At 51.9% G+C, this 20,551-nt stretch overlaps 1 protein-coding gene across 2 annotated transcripts in view; it reads right to left on the bottom strand.

Moving 5' to 3' along the window:
- The window catches only part of pcif1 (phosphorylated CTD interacting factor 1), a 496,521-nt gene that overhangs the window by 47,740 nt on the left and 428,230 nt on the right, over positions 1 to 20,551 (bottom strand). For both annotated transcript variants that reach the window (XR_005945091.1, XM_041204028.1), the window contains exons 10-11: positions 7,166 to 7,328; positions 3,082 to 3,254 (exon numbers count right to left, since the gene is read on the bottom strand). Coding sequence is in view for 1 of the 2 variants with exons in the window: in XM_041204028.1 (XP_041059962.1) it covers positions 3,082 to 3,254; positions 7,166 to 7,328 (336 nt within the window). In the remaining variant the exon portion in view is untranslated. The remainder of the gene's footprint in view (positions 1 to 3,081; positions 3,255 to 7,165; positions 7,329 to 20,551) is intronic.

Here is a 20,551-nt window from a genome sequence, read left to right as displayed (position 1 = left end):
GCCCATTCTCTCAATCTATGTCCCCTTGCAGATTCCTTTTGTCCTCATTGCAATCATACCCACTCACCTATTTTTGTACTGTCAGCAAATTTGGATACATTACACTCTGGCCCTCCTCCAAATTAATATAGATAGTAAATAATTAAAGCCCTAGGGCTGATCCTGTCGCACTCCACTAGTTACGTCTTTCCAACCTGAAAAAGACCCATCAATCCAAACTCTATCTTATGTGTGTTAACCAATCTTCAATCCATGCTAATACATTAACCCCAGTATCATGAGCTCCTATCTTGTGCAATAACCTTTTATGTGGCACCTTATCAAATGCCTTCTGGAAATCCAAATACACTACATCTACCGGTTCCCCTTTATCAACTCTGCTTGTTATAACCTCAAAGAATTCTAGCAAATTTGTCAAACATGATTTCCCTTTCACAAAACCATGTTGACTCTGTTTGATTGTGTTAAGCTTTTCGAAATGCCCTGCTATTTCTTCCTTAATAATGGACTCTAGCATTTTCCCAATGACCGATGTTGGGCTAACTGGCCTATAGTTTGCTGCTTTTTGTCTCCCTCCCTTCTTGAACAGTGGTTTTCCAATCCGCTGGGGCCCTCCCGGAATCCAGTGAATTCTGGAATATATTTCGACCAAAGCATCCACTATCTCTGCTGCCACTTCCTTTGAAACACTTGGATACAGGCCATCAGACCCTAACGCTTGTTTGCCTTTAGTCCCATTAGTTTGTCAAATTCTTTGTCCCTCGTGATAAAGACTGTTACAAGATCTTTCCTCCCATTAACTCCTTGCTTATCTGATATCTTTGGGATGTTTATAGTGTCCTCCATGGTGAAGACCGATATAAAATATTGGTTTAAGTTATCTGCCATTTCCCTGTTCCCTGTTATCAATTCTCCAGTCGCATCCTCCAATGGTCCCATGCTCATTTTAGCTACTCTCTTTCTTCTTATATATCCATAGAAGCTCTTGCTGTTTGTTTTTATATTTCTTTCCAATTTACTTTCATATTCAATTTTCTCTCTCTTTATTAGCTTTTTAGTCATCTGCTGCTGGTTCCTAAAAAATTCCCAATCCTCTGACTTACCACTAGTTTTCCCTGATGCACTCAACAAATTCATCTTCCATGTTACCTCTGCCAATCAGGTTTGTCCAGTCAATATGCAGATTAAAATCACTAATGACAGTTGCAGTGCCCTTCTTACACGCCTCCACAATTTCCTGATTTATACTTTGTCCTACAGTGAGGCAACTCTTCGGGGGCCTACAGATGACTCCCACCCATGACTTCTTTCCCTTGGTACTCCTTATTTCCACCCAATCTGATTCCACGTCACGATTTATTGCACCTATATCTCTACTCACCATTGCACTGATACCTTCCTTTATTAACAAAGCTACCTCACCTCCTTTTCTTTTTTGCCTATTTTTCCACAACGTACCCTTGAATATTGAGTCCCCAGTCTTGGTCACCCTGCAACTGCGTCTCTGTAACAGCTATCAAGTCATATACATTTATTTCTATTTGTGCCGTCAACTCATCCACCTTGTTACAAATGCTACATGCATTCAGATAAAGAGCCTTAAGCTTCAACTTTTTACCATTATTACTCATTCTGGTTCTAATTTCTGATGGACTCTTTTGTTTATATTTTCTGCCCCTTCCTGTCACACTTTGATTATTGTTCACCTCTTTACTACCCTGCACCTCTGCTTTCTCGTTTCTTTTTGATTTTTTAAACTTCCCTTCAATTGAACCCTCCCCACAACTAATTAGTTTGAAGTCCTATCTATAACGCTAGTTATACAATTCGCCAGGACACTGGTCCCAGCATGGTTCAAATGAAGCCCATCCCAACGGAACAGCTCTCTCCTTCCCCAATACTGGTGCCAGTGCCCCATGAATTGGAACACATTTCTCCCACACTAATCTTTGAGCCACACATTTACCTCTCTATTTACCCTATGCCAATTTGCAAGTGGCTCAGGTAGTAATCCGGTTCTGCATTTTAATTTAGCCCCAAGCTGCTCGGCAGTGTTTCAAGGGTACACCTGCTGCAGTACCAGGAGGAGGCGGTGGCAACTTAATGGGGGCAGAAAGACCTTAGAGACTTTTACCTCCACCAACTTAAACACGCTTTCTATTGCCTTCATTTCTCACTGCTTAATGCCTAATTTCAGGTAGAATGCTGGATGGAATAGCACAAATCCTTGCATGTCCTCTCAGTTTTTTGGATATGTGTAGCACTTTGGAAGGACGAATATGAAGGCTGCCTACTGCTTGGATATAAGCATCTCAATGGGATGCAAATAGCAAAGGGATCTAAGGATACAGAATTCAATAAAAAGTATTTTCTAGGTTAACATGGCTGTTGAAAGCAAAGGTTTCATTTCTAGAGGAGTAGGATTGAAAAGCAGAGAAGTCATGTTAGACCATAATTTGAATATGGGGTGCAGTTCTGGTCTTCATATTACAAAAATCATTTGGAGGCATTAGAGAAGATGAAAGGAAGATTCACCAGACCTGCAAGTTTATACTGACCAGGAAAGGCTGTGCAGTCTGTGGCTCCTTTCTTTCAAAAAGTGAAAGCAGATGGGTGATCTGAGAGAGCTATTTAAAATTACTCAGGGGCTTGGTATAGAAGATGTTTCTATTTGTGAGAGAGATCAAAATTAGGAGACATAATATGATCACCAATAAATCCAATCAGGTATTCAAGAAAAACTAATTTAAGCAAAGAGTGGTAAAAAAGTGGACGTTGCTATCACAGGGAATAGTTGAGATAAATGAGATTATTTAAGGAGCAGCTGGATAAGCACAGTAGGGGGAAAGGAATAGAAGGATATGCTGATAGGATTAGCTGAAGTTGAGTGGGAGAAGCCGCATGTGGAGCATGAAAGGTGGCATAGACCAGTTGGGCCGAATGGCCTCTTCCTGTGCTGTAAATATATGTAACTCTACATCATAGCAGAAGAACTATCATCTCTCAGGTAGTGCAAAGCAAAGGACATTTCATACTCTCCCACCATGCATGGTCAGGTAAAATAATAAATCAATGACTTACCAGTTTATTCAAGTAGTTCCGGCTGATTTTTCTAACTTCTCCTTTATACCGTATACAGGCAACTTCATTCTCAAAGTGCAAATCAACACGTGGGAGTGGGGTTGTGGGGAATGCGAGTCTTAAAGGGTAACAGTATACCAGTCTGTCCATTACCTCCGGTCTCTCCACTTCTTCTGTGGGAAAGCAAACAGCAGAGTGGGTTCATAACAATCAATTAGAAATCAGAGCAACGTTTGTAGAGAAAATGAAACCTGAAATTAATGATATAATGCAAAATCATAGAATTTTGCAGCATAGAAGGCCAGCTGGTCCATCGTGTCTGTGCTAGCTGAAAAAGAGCTATCCAGCCTAATCCTACTTTCCAGTTCTTGGTCTGTAGCTCTGTGGGTTACAGCCAACGTTCCCTCATTTTTTTTTGCTTGTGCATGGCCTATTCACTGAAGTGCACAGACCCTTAAATTATTTTTACGCAGTCACTCATTGCTGTAACTTAGAAGGACGACTTGTGCTTGACCTGTGCAGGAACCTCTGTGTTGCATAGGGTTCCTTGCAGCTTAAGAGGGAACAATTGTTACAACGCAGTGTTTCTGCCTCTAACACCCTTTCAGGCAGTGAGTTCAAGACCCCACTGCCCTTTGGGTAAAAAAAAACTTCTCAACTCCCCTCTAATCCTCTGCCAATTACCAAAAGTCTATGCTCTGAATCACTGACCTTTCAATAGAATTGGCCCTTTCCATCTAGGATTCTGATAATTTTACACTTTCAATTAAACCTCCCTTCCGCCCCCTCTGTTCCAAAGAAAACAACCCAGCCTATCCCAATTTTCCACATTGCTATAATTCTGCACTCCTGGCAACATCCTTGTAAAGCTCCTCTGTGTCCTCTCTATTACAATCACATCCTTCCTGTAAAGTAGTGACTGAAACTGTATGTAGTACTCTAGCTGTGGCCTAACTAGTGTTTTAGCAACTTCTAGGATAACCTCCGTGCTCTTATATTCTATGCCTCAGCTAACAAAGGGAAGTATCCAGTATGCCTTCTTAACCACCTACCTACCTATCCTGATACCTTCAGGGATCTGTGGACATGCAGTTCAATATCCCTCTGTTCCTCCATTCTTCTCAATAACATACTATTATATATTCCTTTGCCTTCTTTGCCCTGCCCAAATGCATTACCTCACACTTCTCCAGAATGAATTTCATTTGCTACTTTTCTACTCACCCAAGCAGTCCAATGATACCTTCCTGAAGTCTACAGCTTTCTTCTTCACTATTAACCACATGGCCAATTTTTGTATCATCTGCAAACTTCTTATTCATGCTCCTACATTTAAGTCTAAATCATTGATACATTCGATTTAGCTGGTAGCACTCTCGCTTCTGAGCCACAACGTTTCATGTTCAAATTCCAGTCTGGGGCTTGAGCACAAAAATCAAAGTGGACACTCCAGTTCCGTATTGGGAGAGTGCTGCGCTGTGGGAGGTGCCATTCTTCAGGTGAGACCTTAAACAGAAGCCCCATCTGCCTGCTCGAGTGGATGTAAAAGATCCCATGGCACTATTTGAGGAAGAGCAATGGAGTTATCCCCAATATCCAAGCGAATATTTTACCCTCAATCAACATAAAATAAAAACATTATCTGGTCATTATCAGATTACTGTTTGTGGGAGTTTGCTGAGTTTAAAATGGCTACTGCGTGTCCTATATTACTTCATTGCCTGTAAAGGGGTTTGATGTGTCTGGTGGTCCTAAAAAGTGCTATATAAATGGAACTCTTTCTTTTTTATTCAATCTCTATTGTTTAAAGTTTAGTAATTATACAGATGTCATAGGACATAAAAGAATGAACAGTAATGTCATTATTAGCAGCAAACTGTCTTAACTGGTCTTAAGATTTTGTTTAGTTTCCCCGTCCTGATCAGCTCTTGTCTCAATTTCCCTGTCTACTGTGTAAGCTCCCATCACCAGCAAATCAATAACTTTACTAACCTTTACGAGAGATCATTAGAAACCATCATAATGACGTTTAAGTAGCTACCTGCTAATGCCTCATATTTCCAATGAGGCTGCAAACTGGCCCGAGTACAGTGAAAGAAAACTATTGCAACCACCCACTTCCTGAGATCAGCAGCTGAAAAAGTAATATTGTACCATCCTCTCCTCCTTAGAAGTGATATTCCAGCTTCTGTTGGCCAGAAGGGTTGGAGGGCCACAGCACAACAGACACACCGCTCTTACCCCATGTTCACTGAGATCACTGTGGGGAAGCTGAGTTTATTTCTGTCCTTACTTCCCCTCCCATCCACAGTAATGGTCATGCCTCAAGCCTAGGACTTGACCTATATACCCAACTCATTTCTGATTGACTAACTGCTGAGGATTTTGCACTTCTTCCACACATTGTTTTATCAGAGAGTGAAACAGGGGGAGTGGGAAGATGAACCAACAGAGAGTGATACCGGGAGAGATGAACTGAAGCAGCAGAGGGCGATACAGGGGAGACAAACTAGGGCTGTATTCACTGAAGATGAGGAGATAAGGAGTAACCTGATTGCAGTTTTGAAGCTATTAAAGGGGATAAAAGGGTAAATAGAGAGAAACTATAATGTGCTGGGGGTGGTCTAGGATGAGGGGGGCATTGTCTAAAAATGTGGGCCAGGAGTGAAATTAGGAATCGATTCTACATACAAGAGTAGTAGAGGTTTGGAACTCTCTGCCACAAACGGCAATTGATATTAATTGTTAATTTTAAAACTGAGATTGATCATTTTTGTCAGCCAAAGGTCTTCGGGGATCAGGGGATATGGGGCAAAGGCAGGTATACAGAATTAGGTTGCAGATCATTGAATGTGGAACAGGTTTGAAGGGCTAAACAGCCAAATCCTGCTCTTATGAGATGTCCCAACGCAGAGTGACACAGAGAGAGATCAATCAACATAATGGAAGAGAGATAAAGATGAACAGTGCTGAATGATTAAGAGAACGTCAAACACTGTGCTTTCTAAGAACATCGTGGTTTACAGCGGAACGGTGGTTTAATGATTATGATACTGAGTAATCCAAAGGCTTCAACTAATGCTGAAGAGTTCAAATCTTGCCATAGCAGTTTGATAAATTTGAATTTAGTTTTAAAAATCTGGTATAGGTAAAACTGACCATGAGGCCACTGGAATGTAGTAAAAACCCACTAATCTCCTTACCCAGTTTGGCTGACATGTGACTTCAACATGGTTGACTCGTAACTGCTCTCTGAAAAGACTCAACAACTTTCCAGGTCAACCAGAGGTATGCAAAGGTCTTTGTTAGTAACGCCACACCCGAGAATGAATTAAACAAAAATTGGTGATTTGCAAAGATATAAGTCTGCTTTTAAATGTGATTATTTGCTACAGGGGGCAGGAGTTTTCGCTCAGCATGCAGGTACATGCTCGACACACCCAAGCGTGAAATAAAGCATGTTGACGTCAGCCAAGCATGCTGATATCAACGTGTACTCTCGCGATAGTTCGGTCGACATTTAAAAGGCCTGTTAAGGCCATTAAATTAACGATTGTGCTGACAGTTGAGTGGCAGGGGAAAAGGCCAAGCAGCCTTTGCATTTTTTAGAAAACCTCTTCCACAGGTGGGATGAGGTTTCCTAAAGCAAATAAAAATGAAAAAAAACATTTGCACTTGAATTAAAAAAATGTCCTTGCTCATGCGACACAGTCGCATGAGAGGACATGTTTTATGACATTTTTATTTTCTTCATAATTTTTTTAAACAGCGCTTCATCTCCCTGAGGCAGCTCTGTGCCTCAGGGAGATTGAAGCATTCTTTCGCACGTATGTGTGAAGTCCATGCTAGGCCCACTCACCCTCCTCTCCTCGCCTGTACAGGTAGCTCTCAGCGTTGTCGCTTGTGTTCTATGCTGGGCGGGCCTTAACTGTCTCACCCGCGTGAAATCGTGGTGTGGTGCCGATCGCAGGCGGTGGTTGACTTCCCAACCGCCCCTGCCGAGCACCCCCGCCAAGGACAAAATTCTGCCCATGGTTTCAGATTCAGCAGCAGTTTTTCATTTCTGCCTGTGTGGCTCTCTCACCTGATATATTGCACTCTTTGAGTAATGCCAAATGCTTCTCTCGGACTCGCTTCACGTATTCACCAGATATGTAGTAGATCTTCCCACAGATTGCTTCCACAGAATCTTTAGCCACTGCTGCCACATGGGGCCCACACTGTTTCCGCAAGTGTTCAAGTCTCTCCTGCATTCAAGCAAAAGTCTGAGTCAGGAATTTGTTCAACAGAGCAGGTCACTGCACACATCTGGAAACCAACTTCTGTAAAGGGTGTTTAAAGAGTCATTTCCAATCTCTCTGTTGTCATGCCTCTTCAGTAATGAACTCCAGTTTCTCAGCATCAAGCATCAATCCTGTTCATGTACTCTCTCATGATATGGATATGATAGGTGGAAAGGAAGTTCTACATATATGGATACTAGTGGCATTAAAATCTGCACAAGGTTAAAGGTAATTCTGAGCTCGTGTGGACTCAAGCTGTCAGTGCGTTAAGTGCAAAGTGGAAGACACCTACATTTCCATTGGTGCAGAAAGGGGAAGCAACTGCATTCGTAAAGATCTCGGGAAGCAATTGATAGAGTGTGAGGGGCCTGTTGAAGTGAAGTGCATACATTTGGGTATGTAAATGTGTCTGTTCAGGAGTAGACAGCTGACTGCCTGATCAGGGATGGACAGCTGACTGTGCTGACAAGGAGTGGAGAGCAGACTGTGTCTGTAAAGGAGTGAAGAGCTGCCTCTGCGTCTCTAGAAATGGAGAGCTGACCGTGCCTGTCCAGGAGTGCAGACCTGACTGTGCCTGTCCAGCAGTGGTAAGCTGACTGTGCCTGACTAGGAGTGGAGAGCTGGATATGCGAATCCAGGAGTGCAGAGCTGACTGTGCCTGTCCAGGAGTGCAGAGCTGACTGTGCCTGTCCAGGAGTGCAGACCTGACTGTGCCTGTCCAGCAGTGGTAAGCTGACTGTGCCTGACTAGGAGTGGAGAGCTGGATATGCGAATCCAGGATTGCAGAGCTGACTGTGCCTGTCCAGGAGTGCAGAGCTGACTGTGCCTGCCCAGCAGTGGAGAACTGACTGTGCCTGTCCAGCAGTGGAGAGCTGACTGTGCCTGGCCAGGAGTGAAGATCAGACTGTGCTGCCCATGAGTGGAGAGCTGACTGTTCCTGTCCAGGAGTCGAGAGCGGACTGTGACTGTCCAGGAGTGGAGAGCTGACAGTGAATCTCTAGGAATGGAGAACTGACTGTGCCTGTCCAAGAGTGCAGAGCTGACACTGCCTGTCCAGGAGTGCAGAGATGACTGTGCCTGACCAGATGTGATAGGTTCACTGTGCCTGACCAGGAATGGAGAGCTGACTATGCCTGACCAGGGGTGGAGAGTTGACTGTGCCTGACCAGGAGTGGAGAGCTGACTATGTCTGACCAAGGGTGGAGAGCTGACTATGCCTGACCAGGGGTGGATAGCTGACTGTGCCTGTCCAGGAGTGGAGAGCTGACTGTGAATCTCTAGGAATGGAGAACTGACTGTGCCTGTCCAGGAATGCAGAGCTGAATGTGCCTGTCCAGGAGCGCAGAGCTGACAGTGCCTGACCAGGAGTGATAAGTTGACTGTGCCTGGCCAGGAGTGGAGAGCTGACAATGCCTGACCAGGAATGGAGAGCTAACTATGCCTGACAATGGTTGGAGAGCTGACTGTGCCTCTCCAGTGATGGAGAGCTGACTGTGCGTGCCCAGGAGTGGAGAGCTCACTGTGCCTGCCCAGGAGTGGAAAGCTGACTGTGCTGCCCATGAGTGGAGAGCTGACTGTGGCTGCCCATGAGTGGAGATCTGACTGTGCATCTCTAGGAATGGAGAACTAACGGAGCCTGTCCAGGAGTGCAGAGCTGACTGTGCCTGTCCAGGAGAACAGAGCTGACTGTTCCTGCCCAGAAGTGATAAGCTGACTGTGCCTGACCAGGAGTGGAGAGCTGACTAAGCCTGACCAGAGGTGGAGAGCTGACTGTGCCTGACCAGGTTGGAGGGCTGACTGTTCCTATCTGGACGTCGAGAGCGGACTGTGATTGTCCAGGAGTGGAGAACTGACTGTGCCTGTCCAGGAGTGGAGAGATGACTGTGAATCTCTAGGAATGGAGAACCGACTGTGCCTGACCAGGAATGGAGAGCTGACTATGCCTGTCCAGCAGTGGAGAGCTGAATGTGCCTGCCCAGGAGTGGAGAGCTGACGGTGCATGTCCAGGAGTCGAGAGCGGACTGTGACTGACAGGAGTGGAGAGCTGACTGTGCCTGTCCAGGAGTGCAGAGCTGACTGTGCCTGACCAGGACTGCAGAGCTGACTGTGCCTGAGCAGCGGCTGAGCAGTGACTGTGCCTGACCAGGGTGGAATGCTGACTGTGTCTGCACAGGAGTGGAGAGCGGACTGTTCCTGTCCAGCGGTGGAGAGCTGACTGTGCCTGTCCAGCAGTGGAGAACTGACTGTGCCTGCCCAGCAGTGGAGAGCTGACTATGCCTGCCCAGCAATGGAGAGCTGACTGTGCCTGTCCAGCAGGGGAGAGCTGACTGTGCATGTCCAGGAGTCGAGAGCGGACCGTGACTGCCCAGGAGTGGAGAGCTGACAGTGAATCTCTAGGAATGGAGAACTGACTGTGCCTGTTCAGGAGTGCAGAGCTGACACTGCCTGTCCAAAAGTGCAGAACTGACTGTGCCTGCCCAGGAGTGATAAGTTGACTGTGCCTGACCAGGAGTGGAGAGCTGACTTTGCTTGCCCAGGATTGGAGAGCTGACTGTGCCTGCCCAGGAGTGGAGAGCTGACTGTGCCTGCCCAGGATTGGAGAGCTGACAGTGCCTGCCCAGGAGTGGAGATCTGACTGTGCCTGCCCAGCAGTGGAGAGCTGACTGTGCCTGTCCAGCAGTGGAGAGTTGACTGTGCCTGTCCAGGAGTGGAGAGCTGACTGTGCCTGCCCAGGAGTGATAAGTTGACTGTGCCTGTCCAGCAGTGGAGAGCTGACTGTGCCTGCCCAGCAGTGGAGAGCTGACTGTGCCTGTCCAGCAGTGGAGAGCTGACTGTGCCAGCCCAGCAGTGGAGAGCTGACTGTGCCTGTCCAGGAGTGGAGAGCTGACAGTAGCTGTCCAGGAGTGGAGAGCTGACTGTGCCTGCCCAGCAGTGGAGAGCTGACTGTGCCTGACCAGGAGTGGAGAGCTGACTGTGCCTGCCCAGCAGTGGAGAGCTGACTGTGCCTGTCCAGCAATGGAGAGCTGACCGTGCCTGTCCAGGAGTGGAGAGCTGACTGTGCCTGCCCAGGAGTGATAAGTTGAATGTGCCTGACCAGGAGTGATAGAGCTGACTGTGCCTGCCCAGGAGTGATAAGTTGACTGTGCCAGCCCAGCAGTGGAGAGCTAACTGTGCCTGTCCAGAATTGGAGAGATGACTGTGGCTGTCCAGGAGTGGAGAGCTGACTGTGGCTGTCCAGGAGTGGAGAACTGACTGTGCCTGCCCAGCAGTGGAGAGCTGACTGTGCCTGCCCAGGAGTGATAAGTTGACTGTGCCTGTCCAGCAGTGGAGAGCTGACTGTGGCTGTCCAGGAGTGGAGAGCTGACCGTAGCTGTCCAGGAGTGGAGAGCTGACTGTGCCTGCCCAGCAGTGGAGAGCTGACTGTGCCTGACCAGGAGTGGAGAGCTGACTGTGCCTGCCCAGCAGTGGAGAGCTGACTGTGCCTGTCCAGCAGTGGAGAGCTGACCGTGCCTGTCCAGGAGTGGAGAGCTGACTGTGCCTGCCCAGGAGTGATAAGTTGAATGTGCCTGACCAGGAGTGATAGAGCTGACTGTGCCTGCCCAGGAGTGATAAGTTGACTGTGCCAGCCCAGCAGTGGAGAGCTAACTGTGCCTGTCCAGAATTGGAGAGATGACTGTGGCTGTCCAGGAGTGGAGAGCTGACTGTGGCTGTCCAGGAGTGGAGAACTGACTGTGCCTGCCCAGCAGTGGAGAGCTGACTGTGCCTGCCCAGGAGTGATAAGTTGACTGTGCCTGTCCAGCAGTGGAGAGCTGACTGTGGCTGTCCAGGAGTGGGGAGCTGACTGTGGCTGTCCAGGAGTGGAGAACTGACTGTGCCTGCCCAGCAGTGGAGAACTGACTGTGCCTGCCCAGCAGTGGAGAACTGACTGTGCCTGCCCAGCAGTGGAGAGCTGACTGTGCCTGACCAGGAGTGGAGAGCTGACTGTGCCTGCCCAGCAGTGGAGAGCTGGTTGTGCCTGCCCAGCAGTGGAGAGCTGACTGTGTCTGACCAGGAATGGAGAGCTGACTGTGCCTGTCCAGGAATGGAGAGCTGACTGTGCCTGACCAGGACTGCAGAGCTGACTGTGCCTGTCATGGGGTGGAGAGCTGACTGTGCCTGCCCAGGAGTGATAAGTTGACTGTGCCTGACCAGGAGTGGAGAGCTGACTGTGCCTGCCCAGGAGTGATAATTTGACTGTGCCAGCCCAGCAGTGGAGAGCTGACTGTGCCTGTCCAGCAGTGGAGAGCTGACTGTGTCTGACCAGGAATGGAGAGCTGACTGTGCCTGTCCAGGAATGGAGAGCTGTCTGTGCCTGACCAGGACTGCAGAGCTGACTGTGCCTGTCATGGGGTGGAGAGCTGACTGTGCCTGAGCAGTGGCGGAGAGCTGACTGTGCCTGCCCAGGAGTGGGGAGCTGACTGTGCCTGACCAGGGGTTGACAGATGATTGTGCCTGTCAAGGAGTTGGGAGCTGACTGTGAGTGACCAGCGGTGGAGAGCTGATTGTGTCTGTCCAGGGGTGGAAATCTCACTTTGCCTATCCAGGAGTGGAGAGATGATTGTGTCTGGCCAGGAATGGAGAGCTGACTGTGCCTAGCCAGGACTGGAGAGCAAACTGTGCCTGACCAGCAGTGGAGAGCTGACTGTTCCTGACCAGGAGAGGAGAGCTGACAATGCCTGTCTAGGAAAGTTGATCTGACCGTGCCAGTACAGGAGTGGTGAGCTGACTGTGCCTGTGCAGTGGTGGAGAGCTGACGGTGCCTGTCCGAGTGGAGGGCTGACTGTGCCTGTCCAGGATTGGAGAGTTGACTGTGCCTGTCCAGGAGTGGAGGGATGACTGTGCCTGTCCAGGAGTGCAGAGCTGACTGTGCCTGTCCAGGAGTGCAGAGCTGATTGGGCCTGCCCAGAAGTGATAAGCTGACTGTGCCTGACAGGGGTGGAGAGCTGAATATGCCTGACCAGGGGTGGATAGCTGACTGTGCCCGTCCAGGATTGGAGAGCTGAGTGTGAATCTCTAGGAATGGAGAACTGACTGTGCCTGTCCAGGAGTGTAGAGATGACTGTGCCTGTCCAGCTGTGGACAACTGACTGTGCCTGTCCAGGAGTACAGAGGTGATTGTGCCTGTCCAGGAGTGCAGAGCTGACTGTGCCTGCCCAGGAGTGATAAGTTGACTGCGCCTCACCAGGAGTGGAGAGCTGAATATGCCTGACCAGGGGTGGAGAGGTGACTATGCCTGACCAGGGGTGGAGAGTTGACTGTGCCTGACCAGGAGTGGAGAGCTGACTATGTGTGACCAAGGGTGGAGAGCTGACTATGCCTGACCAGGGGTGGATAGCTGACGGTGCCTGTCCAGGAGTGGAGAGCTGACTGTGAATCTCTAGGAATGGAGAACTGACTGTGCCTGTCCAGGAATGCAGAGCTGAATGTGCCTGTCCAGGAGTGCAGAGCTGACAGTGCCTGACCAGGAGTGATAAGTTGACTGTGCCTGGCCAGGAGTGGAGAGCTGACAATGCCTGATCAGGAATGGAGAGCTGACTATGCCTGACAATGCTTGGAGAGCTGACTGTGCCTCTCCAGTGATGGAGAGCTGACTGTGCGTGCCCAGGAGTGGAGAGCTCACTGTGCCTGCCCAGGAGTGGAAAGCTGACTGTGCTGCCCATGAGTGGAGAGCTGACTGTGGCTGCCCATGAGTGGAGATCTGACTGTGCATCTCTAGGAATGGAGAACTAACGGAGCCTGTCCAGGAGTGCAGAGCTGACTGTGCCTGTCCAGGAGAACAGAGCTGACTGTTCCTGCCCAGAAGTGATAAGCTGACTGTGCCTGACCAGGAGTGGAGAGCTGACTAAGCCTGACCAGAGGTGGAGAGCTGACTGTGCCTGACCAGGTTGGAGGGCTGACTGTTCCTATCTGGACGTCGAGAGCGGACTGTGATTGTCCAGGAGTGGAGAGCTGACTGTGCCTGTCCAGGAGTGGAGAGATGACTGTGAATCTCTAGGAATGGAGAACCGACTGTGCCTGACCAGGAATGGAGAGCTGACTATGCCTGTCCAGCAGTGGAGAGCTGAATGTGCCTGCCCAGGAGTGGAGAGCTGACGGTGCATGTCCAGGAGTCGAGAGCGGACTGTGACTGTCCAGGAGTGGAGAGCTGACTGTGCCTGTCCAGGAGTGCAGAGCTGACTGTGCCTGACCAGGACTGCAGAGCTGACTGTGCATGAGCAGCAGCTGAGCAGTGACTGTGCCTGACCAGGGTGGAATGCTGACTGTGTCTGCACAGGAGTGGAGAGCTGACTGTTCCTGTCCAGCGGTGGAGAGCTGACTGTGCCTGTCCAGCAGTGGAGAGCTGACTGTGCCTGCCCAGCAGTGGAGAGCTGACTATGCCTGCCCAGCAATGGAGAGCTGACTGTGCCTGTCCAGCAGGGGAGAGCTGACTGTGCATGTCCAGGAGTCGAGAGCGGACCGTGACTGCCCAGGAGTGGAGAGCTGACAGTGAATCTCTAGGAATGGAGAACTGACTGCCTGTTCAGGAGTGGAGAGCTGACTGTACCTGCCCGGGAGTGATAAGTTGACTTTGCCTGACCAGGAGTGGAGAGCTGACTTTGCTTGCCCAGGATTGGAGAGCTGACTGTGCCTGCCCAGGAGTGGAGAGCTGACTGTGCCTGCCCAGGAGTGGAGAGCTGACTGTGCCTGTCCAGCAGTGGAGAGCTGACTGTGCCTGTCCAGCAGGGGAGAGCTGACTGTGCCTGTCCAGGAGTGGAGAGCTGACTGTGCCTGCCCAGGAGTGATAAATTGACTGTGCCTGACCAGGAGTGGAGAGCTGACTGTGCCTGCCCAGGAGTGATAAGTTGACTGTGCCAGCCCAGCAGTGGAGAGCTGACTGTGCCTGTCCAGCAGTGGAGGGCTGACAGTAACTGGCCAGGAGTGGCGAGCTGACTGTGGCTGTCCAGGAGTGGAGAGCTGACTGTGTCTGCCCAGCAGTGGAGAGCTGACTGTGCCTGACCAGGAGTGGAGAGCTGACTGTGCCTGCCCAGCAGTGGAGAGCTGACTGTGCCTGTCCAGCAGTGGAGAGCTGACTGTGCCTGTCCAGCAGTGGAGAGCTGACTGTGGCTGTCCAGGAGTGGAGAGCTGACTGTGGCTGTCCAGGAGTGGAGAGCTGACTGTGCCTGCCCAGCAGTGGAGAGCTGACTGTGCCTGACCAGGAGTGGAGAGCTGACTGTGCCTGCCCAGCAGTGGAGAGCTGACTGTGCCTGTCCAGCAGTGGAGAGCTGAATGTGCCTGTCCAGGAGTGGAGAGCTGACTGTGCCTGACCAGGACTGCAGAGCTGACTGTGCCTGTCATGTGGTGGAGAGCTGACTGTGCCTGAGCAGTGGCGGAGAGCTGACTGTGCCTGCCCAGGAGTGGGGAGCTGACTGTGCCTGACCAGGGGTTGACAGATGATTGTGCCTGTCAAGGAGTTGGGAGCTGACTGTGAGTGACCAGCGGTGGAGAGCTGATTGTGTCTGTCCAGGGGTGGAAATCTCACTTTGCCTATCCAGGAGTGGAGAGATGATTGTGTCTGGCCAGGAATGGAGAGCTGACTGTGCCTAGCCAGGACTGGAGAGCAAACTGTGCCTGACCAGCAGTGGAGAGCTGACTGTTCCTGACCAGGAGAGGAGAGCTGACAATGCCTGTCTAGGAAAGTTGATCTGACCGTGCCAGTACAGGAGTGGTGAGCTGACTGTGCCTGTCCAGGATTGGAGAGTTCACTGTGCCTGTCCAGGAGTGGAGGGCTGACTGTGCCTGTCCAGGAGTGCAGAGCTGATTGGGCCTGCCCAGAAGTGATAAGCTGACTGTGCCTGACAGGGGTGGAGAGCTGAATATGCCTGACCAGGGGTGGATAGCTGACTGTGCCCGTCCAGGATTGGAGAGCTGAGTGTGAATCTCTAGGAATGGAGAACTGACTGTGCCTGTCCAGGAGTGCAGAGATGACTGTGCCTGTCCAGCTGTGGACAACTGACTGTGCCTGTCCAGGAGTACAGAGGTAATTGTGCCTGTCCAGGAGTGCAGAGCTGACTGTGCCTGCCCAGGAGTGATAAGTTGACTGCGCCTGACCAGGAGTGGAGAGCTGAATATGCCTGACCAGGGGTGGAGAGCTGACTATGCCTGACCAGGGGTGGACAGCTGACTGTGCCTGTCCAGGAGTGGAGTGCTGATTGTGGCTGCCCATGAGTGAAGAGCTGACTGTGCCTGTCCAGGAGTCGAGAGCTGGCTGTGAATCTCTAGGAATGGTGAATTGACTGTGCCTGGCCAGCAGTGATATGTTGACTGTGCCTGACCAGTATAGAAGAGCTGACTATGCCTGACCAAGGGTGGAGTGTTGACTGTGCCTGTCCAGGATTGGAGAGCTGAGCGTGAATCTCTAGGAATGGAGAACTGAGTCTGCCTGTCCAGGAGTGCAGAGCTGACTGTGCATGCCCAGGAGTGGAGAGCTGACTGTGCTGCCCATGAGTGGAGCGCTGACTGTGCATCTCTAGGAATGGAGAACTGACTGTGCCTGTCCAGGAGTGCAGAGCTGACTGTGCCTGCCCAGAAGTGATAAGCTGACTGTGCCTGACCAGGAGTGGAGAGCTGAATATGCCTGACCAGGGCTGGACAGCTGACTGTGCCTGACCAGGGGTGCAGAGCTGACTGTGCCTGTGATGGGGTGGAGAGCTGACTGTGCCTGAGCAGTGGCGGAGAGCTGACTGTGCCTGCCCAGGAGTGGGGAGCTGACTGTGCCTGACCAGGGGTTGAAAGATGATTGTGCCTGTCAAGGAGTGGGGAGCTGACTGTGAGTGACCAGGGGTGGGGAGCTGATTGTGCCTGTCCAGGGGTGGAGAGCTCACTTTGCCTATCCAGGAGTGGAGAGTTGACTGTGTCTGGCCAGGAATGGAGAGCTGACTGTGCCTGGCCAGGACTGGAGAGCAAACTGTGCCTGACCAGCAGTGGAGAGCTGACTGTGCCTGACCAGGAGTGGAGAGCTGACTGTGCCTGTCTAGGAAAGGTGATCTGACCGTGCCTGTACAGGAGTGGAGAGCTGACTGTGCCTGTGCAGTGGTGGAGGGCTGACGGTGCCTGTCCGAGTGGAGGGCTGACTGTGCCTGTCCAGGATTGGAGAGTTGACTGTGCCTGTCATTGGGTGGAGAGCTGACTGTGCCTGAGTAGGGGTGGAGAGCAGACTGTGCCTGCCCAGGAGTGGGGAGCTGACTGTGTCTGTACAGGAGTGGAGAGGTGACTATGCCTGACCAGGAGAGGAGAGCTGACTGCGCCTTTCCAGGAGAGGAGAAATGACTGTGGCTGTCCAGCAGTGGAGAGCTGAAAGTGCATGTCCAGCAGTGCAGAGCTGACTATGCCTGCCCAGGAATGGAGAGTTGACGGTGGTTGCCCAAGAGTGGAGAGCTGACTGTGCCTGTCCAGGAATGGAGAGCTGACTGTGCCTGACCAGGGTGGAATGCTGACTGTGTCTGCACAGGAGTGGAGAGCTAACTGTGCCTGTACAGCGGTGGAGAGTTGACTGTGCCTGCCCAGCAGTGGAGAGCTGACTATGCCTGCCCAGCAGTGGAGAACTGACTGTGCCTGTCCAGCAGTGGAGAGCTGACTGTGCCTGGCCAGGAGTGAAGATCAGACTGTGCTGCCCATGAGTGGAGAGCTGACTGTTCCTGTCCAGGAGTCGAGAGCGGACCGTGACTGCCCAGGAGTGGAGAGCTGACAGTGAATCTCTAGGAATGGAGAACTGACTGTGCCTGTCCAAGAGTGCAGAGCTGACACTGCCTGTCCAGGAGTGCAGAGATGACTGTGCCTGACCAGATGTGATAGGTTCACTGTGCCTGACCAGGAATGGAGAGCTGACTATGCCTGACCAGGGGTGGAGAGTTGACTGTGCCTGACCAGGAGTGGAGAGCTGACTATGTCTGACCAAGGGTGGAGAGCTGACTATGCCTGACCAGGGGTGGATAGCTGACTGTGCCTGTCCAGGAGTGGAGAGCTGACTGTGAATCTCTAGGAATGGAGAACTGACTGTGCCTGTCCAGGAATGCAGAGCTGAATATGCCTGTCCAGGAGTGCAGAGCTGACAGTGCCTGACCAGGAGTGATAAGTTGACTGTGCCTGGCCAGGAGTGGAGAGCTGACAATGCCTGACCAGGAATGGAGAGCTAACTATGCCTGACAATGGTTGGAGAGCTGACTGTGCCTCTCCAGTGATGGAGAGCTGACTGTGCGTGCCCAGGAGTGGAGAGCTCACTGTGCCTGCCCAGGAGTGGAAAGCTGACTGTGCTGCCCATGAGTGGAGAGCTGACTGTGGCTGCCCATGAGTGGAGATCTGACTGTGCATCTCTAGGAATGGAGAACTAACGGAGCCTGTCCAGGAGTGCAGAGCTGACTGTGCCTGTCCAGGAGAACAGAGCTGACTGTTCCTGCCCAGAAGTGATAAGCTGACTGTGCCTGACCAGGAGTGGAGAGCTGACTAAGCCTGACCAGAGGTGGAGAGCTGACTGTGCCTGACCAGGTTGGAGGGCTGACTGTTCCTATCTGGACGTCGAGAGCGGACTGTGATTGTCCAGGAGTGGAGAACTGACTGTGCCTGTCCAGGAGTGGAGAGATGACTGTGAATCTCTAGGAATGGAGAACCGACTGTGCCTGACCAGGAATGGAGAGCTGACTATGCCTGTCCAGCAGTGGAGAGCTGAATGTGCCTGCCCAGGAGTGGAGAGCTGACGGTGCATGTCCAGGAGTCGAGAGCGGACTGTGACTGTCCAGGAGTGGAGAGCTGACTGTGCCTGTCCAGGAGTGCAGAGCTGACTGTGCCTGACCAGGACTGCAGAGCTGACTGTGCCTGAGCAGCGGCTGAGCAGTGACTGTGCCTGACCAGGGTGGAATGCTGACGGTGTCTGCACAGGAGTGGAGAGCTAACTGTTCCTGTCCAGCGGTGGAGAGCTGACTGTGCCTGCCCAGCAGTGGAGAGCTGACTATGCCTGCCCAGCAATGGAGAGCTGACTGTGCCTGTCCAGCAGGGGAGAGCTGAATGTGCCTGCCCAGGAGTGGAGAGCTGACGGTGCATGTCCAGGAGTCGAGAGCGGACTGTGACTGTCCAGGAGTGGAGAGCTGAATGTGCCTGTCCAGGAGTGCAGAGCTGACTGTGCCTGACCAGGACTGCAGAGCTGACTGTGCCTGAGCAGCGGCTGAGCAGTGACTGTGCCTGACCAGGGTGGAATGCTGACTGTGTCTGCACAGGAGTGGAGAGCTGACTATGCCTGCCCAGCAATGGAGAGCTGACTGTGCCTGTCCAGCAGGGGAGAGCTGAATGTGCATGTCCAGGAGTCGAGAGCGGACCGTGACTGCCCAGGAGTGGAGAGCTGACAGTAAATCTCTAGGAATGGAGAACTGACTGTGCCTGTCCAGCAGGGGAGAGCTGACAGTGGCTGTCCAGGAGTGGAGAGCTGACTGTTCCTGTCCAGCGGTGGAGAGCTGACTGTGCCTGCCCAGCAGTGGAGAGCTGACTATGCCTGCCCAGCAATGGAGAGCTGACTGTGCCTGTCCAGCAGGGGAGAGCTGAATGTGCATGTCCAGGAGTCGAGAGCGGACCGTGACTGCCCAGGAGTGGAGAGCTGACAGTAAATCTCTAGGAATGGAGAACTGACTGTGCCTGTCCAGCAGTGGAGAGCTGACAGTGGCTGTCCAGGAGTGGAGAGCTAACTGTGCCTGCCCAGCAGTGGAGAGCTGACTGTGCCTGTCCAGCAGTGGAGAGCTGACTGTGCCTGTCCAGCAGTGGAGAGCTGACTGTGGCTGTCCAGGTGTGGAGAGCTGACTGTGGCTGTCCAGGTGTGGAGAGCTGACTGTGCCTGCCCAGCAGTGGAGAGCTGACTGTGCCTGACCAGGAGTGGAGAGCTGACTGTGCCTGTCCAGCAGTGGAGAGCTGACTGTGCCTGTCCAGCAGTGGAGAGCTGACTGTGCCTGTCCAGGAGTGGAGAGCTGACTGTGCCTGACCAGGAGTGGAGAGCTGACTGTGCCTGTCCAGCAGTGGAGAGCTGACTGTGCCTGTCCAGGAGTGATAAGTTGACTGTGCCTGATCAGGAGTGATAGAGCTGACTGTGCCTGCCCAGGAGTGATAAGTTGACTGTGCCAGCCCAGCAGTGGAGAGCTAACTGTGCCTGTCCAGCAGTGGAGAGCTGACTGTGGGTGTCCCCAGGAGTGGAGAGCTGACTGTGGCTGTCCAGGAGTGGAGAACTGACTGTGCCTGCCCAGCAGTGGAGAGCTGAATGTGCCTGACCAGGAGTGGAGAGCTGACTGTGCCTGCCCAGCAGTGGAGAGCTGGTTGTGCCTGCCCAGCAGTGGAGAGCTGACTGTGCCTGTCCAGCAGTGGAGAGCTAACTGTGCCTGTCCAGGAATGGAGAGCTGACTGTGCCTGTCCAGGAATGGAGAGCTGACTGTGCCTGACCAGGACTGCAGAGCTGACTGTGCCTGTCATGGGGTGGAGAGCTGACTGTGCCTGAGCAGTGGCGGAGAGCTGACAGTGCCTGCCCAGGAGTGGGGAGCTGAATGTGCCTGACCAGGGGTTGACAGATGATTGTGCCTGTCAAGGAGTTGGGAGCTGACTGTGAGTGACCAGCGGTGGAGAGCTGATTGTGTCTGTCCAGGGGTGGAGATCTCACTTTGCCTATCCATGAGTGGAGAGATGATTGTGTCTGGCCAGGAATGGAGAGCTGACTGTGCCTAGCCAGGACTGGAGAGCAAACTGTGCCTGACCAGCAGTGGAGAGCTGACTGTTCCTGACCAGGAGAGGAGAGCTGACTATGCCTGTCTAGGAAAGGTGATCTGACCGTGCCAGTACAGGAGTGGTGAGCTGACTGTGCCTGTGCAGTGGTGGAGAGCTGACGGTGCCTGTCCGAGTGAAGGGCTGACTGTGCCTGTACAGGATTGGAGAGTTGACTGTGCTTGTCCAGGAGTGGAGGGCTGACTGTGCCTGTCCAGCAGTGGAGAGCTGACTGTGCGTGCCCAGGTGTGGAGAGCTGACTGTGCATCTCTAGGAATGGAGAACTGACTGTGCCTGTCCAGGAGTGCAGAGCTGACTGTGCCTGTCCAGGAGTGCAGAGCTGATTGGGCCTGCCCAGAAGTGATAAGCTGACTGTGCCTGAC

Source organism: Carcharodon carcharias, chromosome 14, assembly GCF_017639515.1.
Source record: "Carcharodon carcharias isolate sCarCar2 chromosome 14, sCarCar2.pri, whole genome shotgun sequence".
Lineage (NCBI taxonomy): Eukaryota > Metazoa > Chordata > Chondrichthyes > Lamniformes > Lamnidae > Carcharodon > Carcharodon carcharias.
This window is presented reverse-complemented; position numbering and strand designations above follow the sequence as displayed.